The sequence below is a fragment of the Chlorocebus sabaeus genome, chromosome 8, assembly GCF_047675955.1.
Source record: "Chlorocebus sabaeus isolate Y175 chromosome 8, mChlSab1.0.hap1, whole genome shotgun sequence".
NCBI classification, from domain to species: domain Eukaryota; kingdom Metazoa; phylum Chordata; class Mammalia; order Primates; family Cercopithecidae; genus Chlorocebus; species Chlorocebus sabaeus.
The window spans coordinates 95,177,948-95,198,532 of NC_132911.1; the positions used below are offsets into that span (position 1 = coordinate 95,177,948).

The 20,585-nt window shown below is 35.2% G+C and overlaps 1 protein-coding gene across 1 annotated transcript in view; it reads left to right on the forward strand.

Moving 5' to 3' along the window:
- SLC26A7 (solute carrier family 26 member 7) overlaps positions 1-20,585 on the forward strand; it is a 143,236-nt gene that overhangs the window by 115,630 nt on the left and 7,021 nt on the right. Inside the window, exons 15-16 of the mRNA XM_008001056.3 lie at positions 139-187; positions 19,065-19,165. Coding sequence (XP_007999247.1) covers positions 139-187; positions 19,065-19,165 — 150 coding nt within the window. The remainder of the gene's footprint in view (positions 1-138; positions 188-19,064; positions 19,166-20,585) is intronic.

A 20,585-nucleotide genomic window follows, 5' to 3' on the forward strand; every position in this document is an offset into this window, starting at 1 on the left:
GAAAAGAATGCTAGTGAAAAATAATTTTGGAGACTAGTTTTTTTGTTATTCTTTCTAAATAAAAGAATGATGTGATTTTTTTCAGACAGAAGTAAAATTTTATAACATTTTTCTTCTTAATGTTTGTTTTTATTTTAGTGTGAACAAAACACGTTGCTCAATTCCCTATCCAATGGCAACTGCAATGGTGAGTTAGCTTTAAGGAAAAAGAAAATCTAAGTGTTTGACTTGAATATAGACCAGAGAATAAAATCTTCCCCTTCTCCTCATCTGCCTCCTTCCTCTGTTCTTCTTCCTCTTTTTTCCTAATTTTCCTCTTCCCTCTACTCTCCTCCTCCCTTCTACTGGCTTTAGCTTAAGCTTATGTTACCAAATAAGCACTAATACTTTTATTTGCAGAAAACAGATTTAGCCATTTGGCTCCTTCTCCCTTCTCTACTCTTTCTTTCTCCCTCCTCCTCTCCTGTCTTCTCCCTCTCCCCTTCACTTCTACTCTTCTTTCTCTTCCTCCTCTGTCTTCTTCTTTCCTCATTTTTTTCTATTTTCTCCATCTCCTCTTTCTCTCTTCATTCTTTTCTTCCTTTTTCTCTTTACTTCTTCCTCTTCCCTATTCTCTCTTCAATCTCCTCCTCTTTTCTTTCTTCTTCCCTCCTCTCTCCTTTTCCCTCTCCTTCTTCTTCCTCCTCTCCCACCTCTTTTCCTTTTCTCTCCTCTTTCCTCTCCTTCTTCTTTTCATTTACTTAAATGTTTGACCCACAAATTGATATTCATGGCATTAGTGTAGTTCTAATATGGATGAGGATTTATCATGAAATATATATTTGAATACATTTTGGATCTCCACCCAAAACAAACCAGCAATTTAAAGCTATTACATGCTCAGATTTACCTGCAAAATCAGGTGACAAGAACAAATATTTTGATGGTGGATGCTTGTTAAATTACCAAGTCAATAGTCTCTAGAAGTTTAATTATCTTTCTTTGCAAACTGATGAATTGATGTGACTGTTGTCTCAGTATAGAGAAAATTAAAAGATATACAAGAAAATATGGATGAGAAGTGTTGTGATATTATAACTAAATGGTAACAAAAGAGTTGAAACAAATTTGTATATTTATCTTTTAATTTGATATTTACTAAGATTAAAGCCTCAGTATAGTTATTCATAATTGTGACTTTTATTTAATATAAAAGGTTTTACAAAAATCTCTTATTTTTTTGTATCATGCAATATTTGCTTAGCCAATTTCTTCTAAGTAGGTGGAAATAAAGTGATTTTTATTGGAAGTCTTTGACAAATATCTACTTGTATTACTTTTTATTTTGAATTTTTGGAAATAATTTTAGTTACAAATGTGTTGGATTTTTAAAAAGTGTTACTAATGGAATGACATCTATTACCTTAAACATATGCTTCAAAATAACTATATTCTTTTTAGCATGGAGCTAAAGAAATAACATGAGTTTTAAAAGAATGAAATAGCATTAAACATTTTTCTGTTATTAGATCACAAGTTTGAAGAAATACGTCGATGCTGAAAATTCAGGGTGAAAACTGGATTTTTTAACTTCTGTTTTTCTTAATAAGGGGAATTCAATTATGAATCTATTTTTTAAATTTACTTTACATAATTTTTATTTTATTGTAGATTCAGGGGAGACATGTGCAGGTTTTTATTACATTGGTATATTGATTAATACTGGGGTATGGCTTCTAGTGAATCTATCACCCAAATAGTGAAAATAGTACCCAGTAGGTAGTTTTTCAACTTTCTCCCCATCTTCTATCCTCCCTACTTTTGGAGTTCCCAGTGTCTATTATTTCCATTTATATGTCCATGTGTACTTATTGCTTAACTTCCACTTATAAGTGAGAACATGTGGTATTTGGTTTTCTATTTCTGAATTAATTCACTGAAAATAATGACCTCCTACTCCATCCGTGTTGTTGCAAAAGACATAATTTCATTCTTTCCTATGGCCGTGTGATATTCCATGGTGTATATATAGTACATTTTCTTTATCCAGTCCACTTAGGTTGATTCTATGACTTTTCTATTGTGAGTAGTACTGTGATAAACATAAGACTGCAGGAGTTTTTATTTTTATTTTTTGATAAAATAGTTTCTTTTCCTTTGGGTAGATACCCAGTAGTGGGATTGCTAGGTTGAATGGTAGTTCTCTTTTTAGTTCTTTGAGAAATCTCCATACTGTTTTCCGTGGCGGAGGGCAGGGTTTGAACTAATTTACATTCCCACCCACAGTGTGTAAGCATTTCCTTTTCTCCATATACTTACCAACATCTGTTAGTGTTTGACTTTCTAATAGTAGCCTTTCTGACTGGTGTGAGATGGTATCTCATTTGATTTTGATTTGTATTTCTCTGATGATTAATGATGTTGAGCATTTTTTCATGTTTGGTGGTCGCATGTATGTCTTCTTTTGAGAAGCATCTGTTTATGTCCTTTGCTCAGTTTTTAATGGGGTTATTTTCTCTTTCTCACTGGAGTTCGAATTCCTTATAGATTCTAAATATTAGTCCTTTGTTGGATGCATAGTTTGCCTATATCTTTTCCCATTCTCTAGGTTGTATGTTTAATCTGTTGGTTGTTTCTTTTGCTGTGCAGAAGGCCTCTAGTTTAACTAAGCCCCATTTGTCTACTTTTGTTTTTATTGCATTTGCTTTGAGATCATAGTCATAAATCTTTTGCTTATACCAATGTCCAGAAGAGTTTTTCCCAGGTTTTCTTCTAGAATTTTTATAGTTTCAGGTCTTATATTTAAGTCGTTAATCTATCTTGAGTTAATTTTTATATATGGTGGAAGTAGGGGTCCAGTTTCATTTGCCTGCATGTGGCTAGCCAGTTTTCCCAGAACCATTTTTGAATGAGGAGTCCTTTCTTCATCTTTAATATTTGTTGATATTGTTGAAGACCAATAGGTTATAGGTGTGTGGATTTATTTCTGGATTCTCTATTCTGTTCCATTGATCTATGTATCTATTTTTGTACCAGTACCATGCTTCTTTGGTTACTATACCTTGTAGTATAGTTTGAAGTTGGATAATGTGAAGCTTCCAGCTTTGTTCTTTTTCCTTTAGGATTGCTTTGCCTATTTTAGCTCCATTTTGGTTTCATATGAAGTTTTGAATTATTTTTTCTATTTCTGTGAAAAATGATATAATGTGTTAGGAATTGTTTTGGATCTGTAGATTGTTTCAAGTGGTAGTAATTTTAATGACATAGATTCTTCATTTCCATGACCATGGGACATTTCTCCATTTGTTTGTGCCATCTGCAATTTCTTTCATCAGTGTTTCATAGTTCTACTTGTAGAGGCCTTTCATGTCCTAGTTTAAATGTATTCCTAGGTATTTTTTTGTGTGTGTGTGTGTGTGTGGAAGTTGTAAATGGGATTGAGTTCTTGATTTGGTCTTTCAGCTTTGTTGGTGTACATAAATGCAACAGCTTTTGTGCATTAATTTTTATCCTGAAACTTTACTGAATCATTCATTAGTTCCAGAAATCTTTTGGTGGAGTCTAATTTAGAGTTTTCCAGGTATAGAATTGTATCATTTGTAAAGACAGATAGTTTGACTTCTTCTTTTCCTATTTGGATATTTTTTATTTCTTTCTCATGCCTGATTTCTCTGGCTAGCACTTCCAGTACTTTGTTGAATAGGCATGGTGAGAGTGGGCATCCTTGTCTTATTCCATCTAAAGGGAAATACTATCAGTCTTTGCCCATTCAATAGACATAGACTGCTTTTATTATTTTGACGTATTTTCCTTTGATATGTAATTTGTTGAGGGTTTGTGTCATGAGGGGATGTTGGATTTTATTGAATACTTTTTTCTGAATTTATTAAGATAATCATATTGTTTTTGTTTTTAATTCTGTTTACGTGGTGAACCACGTTTATTGATTTACAAATGTTGAACCATCCTTATGTCCCTGGAATAAAACCCACTTGATCACAATGAATTTTTGTTTCTGATGTGTTGCTGCATTCACTTTGCCACTATTTTGTTGAAAATTTTTGTGTCTTTGTTCATCAAGGATATTGGCCTTTAGTACTACTTTTTTAAGGTGTTCTTACCAGATTTTGGCATCAGGATGACACTGGTTTCAAAGAATGAGTTAGAGAGGACTCTCTCTTCCTCATTTTTTTGGAATAGTTTCAATGAGCTTGGCACCAGTTCTTCATTGTATATCTGGTAGAATTCGCCTGTGAATCCATCTGGTTCTGGACTTCTTTTTGGTTGGTAGATTTTTTTTATTACTGAATAAATCTCATAATTATTTATTGGTCTGATTAGGATTTCAGTGTCTTCCTGGTTCAATCTTGGAAGGTTGTACGTTTCCAGGAATTTATCCATTTCCTCTTTGTTTTCTAGTTTGTGTGCATAGAGATGGTCACAGTAGTCTCTGAGGATCTTTTGGATTTCTGTGCTGTCAGTTGTGATGTCACCTTTACCATTTTTCATTGTGCTTATTTGAATCTTCTCTCTTTTTTTCTGTTTGTTTATCTAGCTAATAGTCTATCAATTTTGTTTAGCCTTTCAAAGAACCATTGTTTCATTTCTCCTTGGTATTTTTTTGTCTCAATTTCATTTAGTTTTACTCTCATTTTTGTTATTTCTTTTCATCTGCTAGCTTAGGGTTTGATTTGTTCTTATTTGTATAGTTCCTTTGGATATGATATTAGGTTGTTAATTTGAGATCTTCCTATTTTCCTGATGTAGACACTTAATGCTATAAACTATCCTCTTAACACTGTTTTTTTTGTTTTTGTTTTTGTTTTTGCTATATTTTTGAGGTTTTGGTATGTTGTATCTCTATACTGATTTGTTTCAAAAATACTTTTTATTTCTACCTCAATTTCATTGTTTATTCAAAAGCCATTCAGGAGCAAGTTGCTTAGTTTCCATGTACTTGTGTGATTTTGAGAATTCCTCTTAGTGTTGATTTATACTTTTATCCCACTGTATTCCAAAAAGATGCTTCATATGATTTGAATTTTTTTTGGAATGTATTTAGATTTGCTTTATGATCAAGCATTTGGTCAATTTTACAGAATGTTCCATTTGCAGATGAGAAAAATGTATATTCTGTGCTTATTATGTGAAATGTTCTGTAGTTGTCTATTAGGTCTATCCATTCAAGAATCCAATTTAAATCCAGAGTTCTTTTGTTAGTTTTCTGCCTCAGTGATCTTTCGAGTGCTGCCAGTGGGGTATTGAAGTCCCCCACTATTATAATTTGGCCACTGTCCCTTTTCTTAGGTTTAATAGTATTCATTTTATAAATCTGCGTGCTTCAGTGTTTGATGCATATATATTTAGAGATAGTTAAATCTTCTTGTTGAATTGAAACCTTTAATCATTATATAAGGCCCTTCTTTGTCTTTCTTTCTTTTTTTTGCCATTGTTGGTTTAAAGTCTGTTTTATTTGATACAAGAACAGAAACTCCTGTTCTTTTATGTTTTCCAGTTGTGAGGTAGATCTTTCTCCCCTCCCCTTACTTTGAGCCTGTGAATGTCATTACACATAAAATGAGTCTATGGAGGAAGCAGATGGTTGGGTCTTTAAAAAAAAATCCATTTTGCCAAGCCATATCTTTTAAGTGGAGCATGTATGCCTTTTATATTCAAGGTTAATATTGATATGTGAGGTTTTGTTCCTGTCATAATGTTGTTACCTAGTTGCTTTGTAGTCTCAAATGTGTAATTGCTTTATAAAATTTGTGAACTTTGTACAAAATAGGCTTTCATGGTAGCAAGTATTGTCCTTTCATTTTCATGTTTAGAACTCTTTCGAAGATTTCTTGTAGGGCTGGTCTGGTTGTCTTTAGCATTTCCTTGTCTGAGAAAGACTATTTCTCCTTCTTTTATGAAGCTTAGTTTGATAGAATATAAAATTCTTGGTTGGCCTTTTTTTTTTACTTCAAGAAGGTTAAAAATAGACCTCCAACCTCTTCTGACTTGTAATATTTCTGCTGAGACATCTACTGTTAGTGTAATGGGATTTCCTTTATAGGTAATTTAGCCCTTTTTTCTAGCTGTCTTTAAGGTTTTTTTGTTTGTTTTTTGTTTTTGTTTTTTTTCTTCATGTTGGCCTTGGGCAGTCTGATGATTCTGCTTCAGTGATGTCTTCTACAGTATCTCACATGTGTTTTCTGAATTTCTTGTATCTGGATAATTAGCTCACCTGCAAGATAAAAGACATTTCTCTGAATTATTTGCTAAAATATGTTTTTCAAATTGCTTACTTTTCCTTCTCTCTCAGGAATGCCTATAAGTTACAGGTTTAGTTGTATTACATAATTTCAAATTTCTTAAAGACTTCGTTTGATTTTTAAAGTACCTTTTTCTTTATTTTTCTGTCAGGGTTAATTTGAAAGACTAGTCTTCAAGGCCTAAAATTATTTTTTCTAGTATATTATTAAAGCTTTCAAATGTGTTTTGAAATTCCTTTAGTGAGTTGTTTAATTTAGGTGCTCTATTTGGCTTTTATAAAATATAGCTATCTTTCAAATCCTAAATTGTTTTCCAGTTTCTTTGTGCGGGTTTTCAACTTTCTTCTGGATCTCACTGAGTTTCTTTTGAATCCACATTTTGAATTCATCATCTGTCATTTTGGACTTTTCCAATTGCTAGAAATCTAGTTTGATCCTTTGGAGGTTTCAAGACACTCTGTCTTTTTGTACTGCAGTAGTTCTTTCACTGATTCCTTCTCATCTGAAGGAACTGTTGCTTATTTTTGAGTTTTATATAGTTTGGATGGGACTTTTACATTTTTCATTCTTTTTTCCCTTGAGGGTATACTGCAGTGTATGTTTTTTACAATGCTTTGTCTTCATTTCTGGGTGCTTTCAGGGCAAGGTTCTGCATGAGTTCCTTGTTTGTGGACAGCTTCTGTGCACTGGCTTTCTCAGATGCTGCCTGTTGTAGTGGTATACTGAATGTAAGAGCCAAAACAGTATCTTCTGCAGGGCTGAGGGTACAGAGGTCTCAGGTAGCTTTTCTCCTGCACTGGCACTATGTCCTTCTGGCAGCAGGTTTTTATTTTGTGGGGCAGTTCAGAGCTGGCTCACTCTCCAGGAGGCTGAGGAGTGGAAGCACTCATTCTCATGGGAGGATGGCAAGGGGAGATAATGTTGGGCTATGAGTAGGTCTCCAGGGAAGGGGCAGTGGGGCGAGCACCAGATTCTAATGCTGAGCTGGCAGGAATGTAATTTACCTCCCTATCGCACCCCTGCCTCAGGGCTCATGACCTTCAGTTTATATAGACTTTGTCCTTTGGCTCATGGCTGCAAAGTGGCTGCAGACTGTGGATAAAGCCCTCTGTCCACTCCCACTAAAACCAACTCAGGGCAGAGCCACCTTCCCCAGTCCAGAGCAGACAACTCTGTAGGTTATGTCCTCCATTGCAGGGCTGCTGCTGTTCTGTATAGGAAGGAGAAGTTGGTCCCTGCTCATTGTGCAATCCCAAGCAGGGTGGATTCACTTTCAATGGTGGTGGAACTGCCATGAGAAGCACTTTCTCCAAGTGCTTTCCTTCACACATACGAGCCCCCAGCAGGGAGAACCTCTTCTGGGTCTGCAATAGTGGATGAGGGGAGTGGGAGATGATCACCTCTCCATGTCTGTTCCTGGCTGCTGGTGCTGCTCCCCTTCAGTGATTGGTACCACATCCACGCTTCCTTTGTCCCAAGGGGGGCTATGGTGAGCCCACCCATAGAAGTGGCTGAAGGTTAGATCTCCAGGGGTCTGAAAGCTCCCCTGGGACTCACTGGTCTTCTGCACCTGCCAAAATCAGAGTGGGTTGTAGAAGATGTTTGTGGGCAATCTTCTGGTGCAGCGACTCAATGACACAGAATCTTCTGGCAGGGCAGAAGTCTACCATGGGTGCACAATTAGTATGGTGCCATCTTAGCTTAGATCTGAGGAGAGTGAGGGCACACATGTGTGAGCTGGTTACCTGGTTCTTTGACCCTGAGAAGTTCTCAAGTTGCCACCAACAGCATTACAGTCACAAGAGCAGAAGGACTCCCTAAGAGTTTGGTAGTCTGCAGATTGTCACAGCAGTAAGGGGAACAGAGAAGCACCCCCACCTATATTTTCTGTGGAACTCTGAGTTCCTTGGCTGCCAATCTCTCGGATTTTGCTGCTTTTATTGTATGCAACCCTGCTTCTTCTATTGGGATTTCTGACAGGTCCTGGCTCCCTTCCCTTAATATTCCATTCAGAACACGCCCATTCACCAACAACTTTGACCTAGTTTTTGAAGAGAACTGGTATCTCATGTCCCTAGTCAGCCATCTTGAAAAAAATGAATTATGAATATTTTTAGAAACCAAGAATGGCATGGTTACTACCTTATTTCTCAAGTCTTAACTATTTTTATCTTTTCCCATTGACTGTCTCTTTCATTTAACATTATTTCCCAAAGAATTTGGTATTTGTTTCTATTATGGCTTTATCACTAGGCACAAAAACTTAATAGATGGTCAATTAATGAATAAATGGAAAAAAGAGAGCAAATAAGGGAGGGAGAGCAGGAAAAATGAAGGCAGAATCACTGAAGTCCAAATCATTACCTAAATACTTATTAGGATTATATAGGGTCATATGGTATATAAAATTAGCATCACTCCTTGGTAAGAGAGAAAAAGAAACAAGAAAGAAATGAAATATATAATTATATTATAATGTATAATTATATATTTATATAAATAATATATAATATGTAATATAAAGTATATATAAATAGGCTGAGGAAGGAGAATGGCGTGAACTTGGGAGGCGGAGCTTGCAGTGAGCCAAGATCACGCCACTGCACTCCAGCCTGGGTGACACAGCGAGGCTCAGTCTCAAAAAAAAAAAACCACCAAATCTTAGAAATGAATTTAAATAAAAATATGTAGACCCACACAGGATGAAGGTGTATAACTTTATTATGAGGCATTAAAAATACCTGTAGCAAGTAAATATTCATAAATAAATGGAGGGAAACACAATGCCCATTGATTAGAATACTTGATATCAAAAAGCATAATTTCTAAAACTGATTTATAAATTTAGATTTAATAGCAAGTAAAGTTTCAATAGAATATTTTAATGGCTTTTTACAAGCTTATTTACATTTTTAAATAAAAATGCAAATGGTCAAGAATAGTTAAGACACTTGAAGAATATGAACAAATGAAGGGTATGTCCTCTTAGCATTGAGATGTATTATAAAGCTCTAATAATCATTGCAGTGTAGTATTGGATCAGAAATAAATAGGTCAATATGACAGAGTAGAGAGCTCAGAGGGGGAAAAGTCCTCACATGTATTGCTGTTTTATTTATGACAAAAATGGCACTATAGAGCAATAGGAAAGGACGGTCTTATTGATAAATAATGCAGAGACAATTATGTATCTATATGAATGAAATTAGGCCCCTAATCCACACCATACCACACATATGTAAATTATCTTTAAGCAAGAAATATAAAGCATTAAGCATAAAGAAAATGATTATTAAACTTCACTATATTATTTTTAAGAACTTTTGTTTACCAGAAGGCACTATATAAAACATGAAAAAATAAGTCAGAGTGGAAGAAGATAGATGTAACTTATAAAATGCAGAAAGGACTGCTTTCTACTACAAATCGATGAGTAAAAAAAGGCAGACAACTCAATAGAAAAATGAGCAAAAGACATGAACAGGCATTTCACAAAAAGGGACTTTTTTTAAGTTACCAAAATACATACATATGAGAATATGCTTGACTTCACCATTATTATTCACAGCTATTATTGGGGAAATGCAAATTAAATAACACTATATGTATGATATTGGTCAAAATAGAAAAATCTGACAATACAAAGGATTGGTGAGGATACAGGGCAACAAGAAGTCTCCTACAATGTTGGTGGTAGTATAAACTCTTACAATTTGAGTATCACTCATCTGAAATGTTTATGACCAGAAGTGTTTAGGTTTTGAATTTCTTTGGATTTTGGAATACTTACTTATGCATTATAAGGTATCTTGGGAATGGACCCAACTCCAAACACAAAATTAATTTATGTTTTATGTACACCCTATACACATAGTCTGAAGGTAATTTTATACAATATTTTAAATAATTTTGTGCATAAAACAAAGTTTGTGTGCATTTAACCATCAGAAAGCAAATGATGTGGACAATCCATCTCCAGTTGTTTGGCATTACCATCACTCCTGACTGAATTTATATGCTACCAATAAGCAATCATTTTCTTACATTTATCCACATGTAAGTACTGAACAGTAACAATTATGACATGCCATTAAGATAGTAAAATGATGTGTTCAAGGTAACTTATGATGTCATGTTGACATTGAGAAAGTTTGGATTTTGGAGCATTTCGGATTTTGCATTTTCAGATTACCATCTGCGCATCCACCTTGGAAAATGGTTTGGCAATGTCTTATAAAGTTGAAGATACACATATCCTGTGATCAGCAATTCTTCTCTTAGTTGTACACCCTGAAGAAATGATAATTTATGTGCAGCAAAGTATACAAACAAGAATATTCACGACAATATTGTTTGTAACTATCCAAACATGGAAATAACTCAGGTGTCCAACTAAAGCAGCAGGTTCATATAAATTGTGACATATTTATACAATTGAGTTTTTACTTAATATATTTGTTATATGTTATATTCACATAATAATGAAAATTATATACATCTTATAAACAATGTTGGGGAAAAAAGCAAGACAAATGAAAACATATTGTAAGGTTCTAATTTCATTCATATAAACTTAGATGAATAAAAAGCTGAATTATATTAGTTTTTGCACTTCTAAACACAATTTAGAAAAGAATATCTTAATATTTGTATCTGGAAGAGTATACAAGATTTTTCATAAAATTGTTTATTAATCCCCCAAAACTGGAAATAAGCAAAACATCCATTAGCAGTACAATGGACAATCAATATATAGAATGTTTTTGTAAGAAGATAAAATACATATTAAAATATCAATTGAATTACAGCATATGATATGTTGTAAATCAATATACAACATAATAAAATAGAATATAAATATATGAATGAACTGCATGGACCCACATTAACATGTATGCATCTCAGATGTCAGCTTTTCTGGTCTTTTCTAGTTTATTGTGGCAAATTTACTTTTACCTGCCTTGTGCTCTCAGAGAACACTTATGTAATACTAGAATAATACTTATTTAACTTGAGTGCCTTACTCTCTGAACTGAAAAATTTTTAGGGAAGTTTCTTACTTCTGCATCCTGACCAGGCCCACTTTGCACAGAACAGTAGCTGATGGGCATGATCACCTTTTCTGGGTCCTCGTGAAACTCTTTGGTACCCAGTAGCCCTTTGATATTTGTCAGACATAGTTGATCAGAACGCTTCTTCTGACATCCTCCTTCTCTCCCCTACAAAGTTTCGTCGGTCCTCTTATCTCTCTCTCTTGTTCAATTAGTGCCCTGCTCTACTCCCCTATGCTTTAAATGCTGAGGTTATGTGTACTGTGCTTATTTTTTATTTCACATCTTAATTTAATCCCTAAAACCTATAACTTGGTTTCATTATCTTTCATTTTCACTTCTGTGACTCTGATTCTGTCCTTAATTATGTTCGAAATGAATTCGTATTATTTTCATATTGTTTTTATCTTCTGCTATAAGATAGCCTTTGTTGTATTCTATAGATAGAAAATACCCAGTATGTATGCGCATACCAGACAGAATAATAGATCAGGGCATTTTTTTCCTATGAGCCAAAGTAGCCTCAGAACCCTCTCAACGTGTTGTTGTAAGAAGCTATTACAAATGGAGTTGACATGCAGCTGAGATCTAATTGCCATTCCAGCTTTATTTCATTCTGTGATGTAATGACAGATTAATGTTAAATCACCTCTACTTTAAAAAATCTCTCCTGTTCTTGATAAATTATGATGGTTTCCTTCTGAGGATCAAGTACCTACTCCCTAGTGTAGCACCTGAAAGCTTCCTTATCCTTACAAATTGCTTTCCTTCTCACCACACGTTGTACAAGTTCTCCATCCCAGCCAGACAAATCCATTTATGGCTCCAACATCTAACTTAATCATCTCTGGGTCTAAGCCTTTATTTGGATTCTCATAACTAGAACCATCTCCCTTTTCTTCCAATCCAAATGTTATACTTTTCCTGAGGTTTAATAGGGAAGTAAAATATATTGAAGGGACACACTTCCTTTCAATCTTGTTAGGGAGAAAAAAGTCAACTAGATCCATATAGAAGAATACTCAGTCAAGTGCAGACTGGAATTCAGTATCTTCACCTATAAAGTGGAATTCAATAGTAATAGTGAAACACAGAAATTACCACGTGCTTTAATCCATCACATATTACCTATATGGTTATAGAGTCATTTTCCTCCTAACTAGATTTTAAGGTAAATAATGCATTTTTAATTTCCATTGTATTATCCTTCATTGTCCAATGAACAAAATATTTATATAGCAATTCACAGGACATTATTCTCAATAACTAAAATAGGTAATAGGCAAATGCTCTACTCTTCATTTTAAAATAATTAAAATAATTACCAGAACACTCTTCATTTTACTGATGACGTTGAGGCCCATAGGAGAGATGTAACTTGCTTTGGATCATGCAGCTAGTTAGGGGTAGAGGCAGGACTTAAGTCCCCGTTGAAAGTAGGCTATATACATTAAAGGGTACTTAAAATTGAGATTTAAGAAGATTGGTCTAAATGCAGCCTGCATGGAGGGAAGCAAGAATGATAGGGCAATAATAATCTAGAGAAGAGGAGTGAAGTTTCTATCTTCCTCTTCTTTGGTCACCAGGTTGTGAAAATGGAGATGAAGGACTCAAAAGGGATTTCAGCAGTGTAATGAACAGCAGCTGGAACTGTTTGGGAGTTGAAGTAAGGGAGAAAATGACACAAATGATGATTCTTAAACTTTGTAACTCTCAAACTGGGAATAATAGTGAAGCCAGGAGAACAGCTAAAAGGAAAAGTGAGTTTAAGTGGGACAATGGTAAACTTAAGCTAAGTGAAGTCATCCAGGAGACATCAAGTGGGTTTTGGGGACTACAGAATAGATCTAGAAGTGATTAAAGGAAGAAAAGATGTAAACTGAGTAAGGGAATGGGCAAGAAGGAAGAGAATTAAAAATAGCCCTTCCCGCTAAAAATCGTTTCAGAAGGAAAAGATTTGTAGTTGAGCACATGATAGAATAATCAAAATATATGAAGCAGGGTTACATCAAGTATGAAATGGAAATCATGCTATTTCTCTTAGTAAAAATAAAAATTTCTCAATTTACAGAGAAATCTTCCATTACCACTTTTAGCAGTTTGAGTCTCCAAACACTTCAGTCAGTTTATGTCAATACCAAGATGCACTCTGTTGAGGTCTTTCTTAGCATTATGACTTGCTGGGTCTAGCTCCACCGCCTAGTCATCTACTTAACTTCCAATCATTATCAAGTCTCAGCTCACAGATCACATTCTTCCATTCATTCCTGCATTAATTCATGTTCTTGTTCACTCAGTTAATCTGTATTGTATGTATTGAACATCTAATAAATCCTGGGCACAACAATGAGTGCTGGATATTCAAGGATGAAGAAAGTAGACATGAACTCTGCCATCATAGACCTTGAAATCTACACAAGTTCCCACCCTTATTACTCATTTCCCAAATAAGCAGTGCAGGTATATTAGTTTCCTATTGCTGCTGTAATAAATTGCCATGAATGCAGTGGCTTAAAATAGCACAAATTTCTTATTTTACAGTTCTAGATGACAGAAGTCACTGAAATGAGTCTGGAGATAAAATCAAGTTTGGGCAGGGCTGCATTCCTAGAGGGTCTAGAGGAGAATTCATTTCCTTGCCCTTTCCAACTTTCAGAGGCCATCTGTATTCCTTGGGTCATGGCCCTGTCCTCCATTTGCAAGCCGCCAGTGTGACATCATCAAATCTCTCCTCTCTCATCTTCAAATATCAGAAGAGATGTGGTCTCTTCTGTCACCACATCTTCCCTGACTTCGAACCTCCTGTCTCCTTGTATGACACTGGGCCTACCTGAGAAATCTAGGATAACCTGCCCATCTCAACATCTTTAAATTAATCAAATCTACAAAGTCCCTTTTGCCATGTAAGGCAACATATTCGCAGTTTCTGGAGAGTCAAATGTGTGCATCTTTAAGAGGCATTATTCTGTCCACCACACAAGGTCTCCTTCACCTCCATAGCATTTTCTGCACATCTCTAGCCCTCTTCACACTTTAAATTACTAGTTCAACTGACTAGTTTCCCAACCTGATTGTGAGTCTGTTGAGGGCAGTGATCACTGTCTTCCTTGTTTGTCATTGTACTTGCATTTTCTAGGACAGTGCTTAGAGTAGGCACTCAATACATCTATATTAGCTGACTGCTGGGAGAAAGGAAGGAAGGAAAGAAATGTTCAATAATATGTGCACATGTTTTCCAAAGGGAATGTTGTGGTTTGTCTTAAATATTTCTTAACTTCTTATTTTCTTGAGAAATTTGAGATGTAAATCTGCTTCTCAATAGTTAATTGATATCAACAGAAAGTACTTTCTTTTAAAAAATTATGAGTTACTCATGGACTGTCAAGAATCTTTTGAAGTATATAAAAAGTACTCTTAAATTATGCAACTATGAGTATTTTTTAATTAAAGAAGTTAATGAATATTCCACAGGAGAGAGCTGACTTCCACAGTCTGGAGTTAATTGCCCACCCACACCTGATGGTTAATTTCTTTCTGAAATGTTGTTTTTTTGTAGATAAAGCCCATCATTTACCCCATTCCACATGGGAATAGATTAGTTGTCTCCTTTGCACATGCTCCAAGCTTACCTCATTTTGCTTAAGGCAGGATATTAGCTGTGCATTCACTTTACTCTTTTCCAGGATTATGTGATTTTTATTGCTCTGGTTGATTTACTTAGAAGTTTAGAACACAAGGTTATAGCCATACAATTAGTGCAATGGCAGAACTGAAAGGATACTGTGTAAAAGAAAACTTCACTTACTTTTGGAAAAATGTTAGAAATGTCCATTGTATTTAAATTTTCATTTGAGTGAATTGGTAACTTTACCATTAAGACTGTTTTTTCATTTAGAAGAAAATCATGAATTGCGTCTCTTAAAATAGCTTACTTAAATTATTATCCACAACTACAAGGCATGAGCCTGTTGTTTTGCTTTACTTTATTTTTATTTTTGGATGGCCTGAAAATATAAACATATTTCAATTAAAGGAATAGCACAGAAGGAGGTTGGATTAAAAAAAAAAGGTGAAGCAAACAATGGTATGAACACACTCTCAGACAATGGAAGGGACATTTTTAAATCACTATTGATAAAGCCCTAAACACTTTCAGAGTTAATAATCTATCATCATGTACATTATGAGATAATTACAAGAAAACAAAGAAAATTTCAAATACAATTTAGAAGTGAAATATGGTAGGATAGAAAAGGAAAAAAAAAACTTGTTTAAGAATTTTCAATACCATTTTATCACGATTTTCTCATCAATTAAATGCAATTATCAATCTCTCTAAGTAACATATATACAGATTGTTTTTCACTGTAATATGTTTTAAGTTCAGAATGACAAATAAGTTTTTGATCAGCTAGTAGTGGCTTCCTGAAGCACTGAATTGATTGAAATTGTAAGGTCTTGTTTGACCTCAGTGGAAAAAAAATACCAAATTCATTAGCTATGTTTGCCGTGGCTGTGGATAGGGAGGATTGAATTCATGTCAGACAGTTATAGATAATAACTACTAATATTCTTTCAGATTACAGTTTCTTTCTAGCAAGCCTGTCTTTTTTTGCGGGGCGGCGGGGGAGGTGGACAGAGTCTCACTCTGTCACCCAGGCTGGAGTGCAGTGGCGCTATCTCGGCTCACTGCAAGCTCCGCCCCCCGGGTTCACGCCATGCTCCTGCCTCAGCCTCCAGAGTAACTGGGACTGCAGGCACACACCACCACACCCGGCTAATTTTTTGTATTTTCAGTAGAGACGGGGTTTCACCATGTTAGTCAGGATGGTCTTGATCTCCTGACTTTGTGATCCACCTGCCTCGGCCTCCCAAAGTGCTGGAATTACAGACGTGAGCCACTGCGCCCAGCTGCAAGCCTGTCTTATAGACATTAGTATTATGTTTGGTAGTAAATAGATAATAACGCTTAAATATCTTAGAAAAATTCTTAATCTATTAATTCTTAATATTTAAATTAAATATGAATGCTAATTTTTCTATGGAAATTTTTGAACAAATAACTTTAGATTGCAGATTATTCTGAAATATGTACTATTTTATAAAACAGGTATCATTTGGTAAGAACAAGACTGTATAAGTGGATTAAAAAAGGACAAAATTTGATATCAATTTGTGTCATTGTTATTTTAAGATGTATTGTCAAATATGTCAGTGGTTTAAGTCTTTCATTTAATCAAAGCCATTGGATTTTTAAAACTTACTGATGATTTTCTTTATATTTAATAAGAATACCCACCTTTAAGCAGTGATATGCTGGTGAATAGCAAATGATTCTTGGAGTGGGGATATAAGGTCAGATGGTGGAGAAGTTCTGATATGTAGCATTTGCCAATTTCCATGGTGTAAATATTTCTACTATCACTGATTTTAAGCTACCAACATGCTGTCATTAAGCATGGAAGACATATACACGATTGACTTTCACGAACTGGCATCATCTGGCCCAACTCATTACTTACTTTAAAGAAACCGTATAAATTTTATTTTCTAAAAAAAAGTTTGAAAAAGTCAACATAAGAAATCTTCACATATTAAGCTCCAATATACATTGTAAACATGATTAGTCTTACTAATTTTTAAATCTTATTTTGTAAGAAAACATCTAACTTCATTATATGTATTTTACCTATGTATATTATATAATTTTTTAAGGTTTTCTCATAAAGTTTACCTAATATTTAATTGTTAAAGATTTTTATACTGTGAAAATTTAATAGAACATTTCCAAAAATATATTTATGACCAGTCGATATTCCACTGTTGACTAGAACAAGTATTCTCTGCTTAGAGTATTTTTCTTTTTCCTGCAATCTTAATACTTTCCTATCTCTAATAATAAGCCAGGGCGTATTATACCTGAAAATATAAATAAAAGCCTCTGCATTAGTAGAGGTAAATCTTGTGTTTAATCAGGCAAATAATGAATGATAATGATTACAGCTGAGTGGTCAATAGATGAGCTATGTTGTAGCTATTTTCAATTTTGCCTGAGGTTCTAGTTTACCATTTTAGGCCTATGGAAACATAGCCTGAATGCTCACTAACCACTTAGCCCCCCTTGCCCTGGGAGAAACAGCAGAACAGAAGGCACTAATGGAGTGCCTGGCATATAGTTGGTCCTCATTAAATGGTTGAATGGGAGCAGAAGGAGTTTTAGATTTAAGCTGTCATTAGTGTTGGGTTAAGGCTGTCCACATGGTTAGAATGCTTACACATCTACATTATTTCTCCTTTTTGGAATCTGATATATCCTGCAAGGCTGCTTTTTGCATGAATCCTTCCCTGATTACTCCAAAGAGATGACTCTGTTTTGTAAATTCACATTTTTATTCATTTTATCATTTTAATCATGTCATTTATATACCAATGCTATCTTTGACACTCAAAAGTATTATAAACTCCTAAAGAAAGGAATAAGACCTCACTCATGTTTGTTATCACTCACTCCTTAAAAAAATTACTCCTTAGAAATACTGATTATTTAGTGTTATTATCTTCTCCTCCTTGAACATAGTACACACACAACATAGTTATTATTCAATTAATAGCATATTATTTGATTAATAAATATAGATCTAAAGATGAAATTGAAAACCAAGTCTTACACCTATCACTTTTCAAATACATAGAAATTACTTTGTAGCATTTCTCCTTTTCCTGACAGTTACTGTCATATGTAAATTTTCAGTGTCATTTTTTATTTTCTGTTTTACTGCTTTTTTAAATCTGTAAGCAGGATTTTTTTTAATTGCACTATTTCCCTCACATTTTCTCCCAAATTGAGAAACAACCACAGTCCCACTTTTATATAGTCACTATACAGAAAAACCTTGAACATTTTAAATGGCAATGCTATTGAAATTAAGAATTAATTTTTTCAGAGAATTTCATAATAATTAATGAATTTGAATTTAAGTGATAGACTTTGCCTACAGTGGTGGGGGAATCAGCATGTGTGATCTGCTCTGAGAGCCACATCACCCCTCAGAGGGACCCCAAATGTGGCCTGTCACTGTGAAGAAATAGGTCATATCATGTAAGGAAATCGTGGCCCTAAGAATGTCTATCAAAAAGAGGTCATGAACTCCTAAGTAAAATCTTATCGTTTTCCTCAGGTAAATTCAGAGGCCGATTTACTATGAACTGAATGAAGCTTAATTTTCAGGGCCCGTCATACAGATCCCTTCCAAGGCTGTGGGACAAGCCCTAGCAATGGAGTTTTTTTTTTTTTTTTTTTTTTTTTTAAAGTGTGATTCCAAAATTGTATACACTTCAGGCACCACAGAACAGAGCTCTACTCTGGGCATTCCTATTAAGGAAACATTGTGATATTGTGGGAAAGGTACTATTCAGAATGTCTAGAGACTTTGCTTCTGTCTGTGTTTAGCGCTAACTTGCCAGATATCCTTTAAAAAGCATTTAAACTTTTAAACTGAACCTCAGTTCGTCCATATATGAAATCATACCGGTAATTAACCTATTTTGTCGTCTTCTTTGAGTCATGTCATAATCACCTGAAATTGCATTCCAGTAATACAAAATCAGAAAGTTCAGAAATCATTAATAATTTACTGAAAAATGTAAAAATTAAAAGTGTTTAGAATTAGTGTTGTTAAATGTGAGGCCCCTGTTACCCTTCCGCCAGTCAACAAAGCCAGCAGCAGAAATCTCTTAAAATTCTCCCTAACTCAAGTCTCTGTTTCTCCTACAGAAGAAGTTTCACAGTCCTGCCCTAATGAGAAGTGTTCTTTAATCCTGGATTGCAGTGGATTTACCTTTTTTGACTATTCTGGAGTCTCCATGCTTGTTGAGGTATTTATGGAGCTTGTGTTTAGAACTGTTTCTTCCCTTTTGTTCAATAACAGGGGTTTTCACCACCTTCTCTCTGTAGTCTTGGGCCTGCTTGTTGCAATACACATCCCACCCCATTATTTGCAAAGGACGTAGAACTTCATGCCTCCCATCACTGTAGATTTGTTTTCAGGAGATCCTATTCAGCTTCTAGTTGTATGTATGTGTGAGGGTCAGGGCTAAGAATATTTGCATGGGGTAGTCAGAGAGAACAGTACATAGATTTGAGATACAGTGGGCATAGGATCTCCTAGGCAGTCAATTTACAAGGATTCTAGAAAGGAGAAAAGCCCATTCCAGAGCACAGGCTGCATAGGCAAGTGCCTTGATGATGGCAGGAGGTTTTCTCTCACATTACGGTTGGATACAGTTTGGCCTAATACCATTCCTGGTCTCACAAGCAGTGCCCAATGCAACGGCTTTTCTCTGTTCTCTCAGGCAATAGTGCCTCTTTCTCTACCCTATGATCTCCATGTGATCTCCTGATCCAGGTATGCAAAAAATAAAACTCCACTTATGGATTTAAAACTGACATAGCTTCCAACCCCATTTCCACAGCTAGAAGAACACCTAATTTTGTCAATTCACAGAAAACTCAGACACTTCTAAGGTTTTTTTTTTTTGCCTCCTTCTTTTTTTAGTAAATACTAAGTCAACAGGGAATTCACCTTCTTTCTTATTTCTTTTTGTTCTTTCCCTTAATACCCTGAATTGGTGGTGGTGGGACGTCTTGAGTGTGGGGCAGCATCTGTTCCTCAGTTTCTTCAGTCCTCTGCCAGCTTCTGAGCCTGTGAATTGGCTCATCTCATCTTCAGGTGTTTAATTCCCAGAGGTTTTCTTACTCAGACCACCTAGAGCCTCCCTGTGTGGCTTGACATTGAGCCAAATACTTAATTTAAACCTTATGAAAATTTCTGGAGCTCTTTCGTCACCCATTGATCTCTCCCTGAACTCTGGTTCTGTCTGTGCAGCTCAGGGAAGCTGCCACATTTTTATTGGGTCCCCCTCATCATGCCAGGGCCCAGAAACTGCTTTGCAGCAGAAAGCTACCATGATCAGAGGGCTCACCCCATTTTTTCCCCCTTTCTCAGGAACCTCAGCTGCCCTGTGCTGCCCTGCCTGGTGCCGATTGTCTAAACATGGTTGTTGTATATTTTTGTCCAGTTGTGTACTTCTTTGTGGAGGAGGGGATAGTCTTGTATTAGTTACATATCATGGTCAGAAAGCGGAAACCAGACATTGACTTTTAAAGACCTTTTCAGATCCTTGAAAATGTCTTATGTTGTGGACTTGTATTGTTTTTGTGTGGTGTAGTATACCTTGTGTCTCTATTCATTTATATCTTAAATTTACTTTGAAATGTCCAGCCTTTCAAACTCAT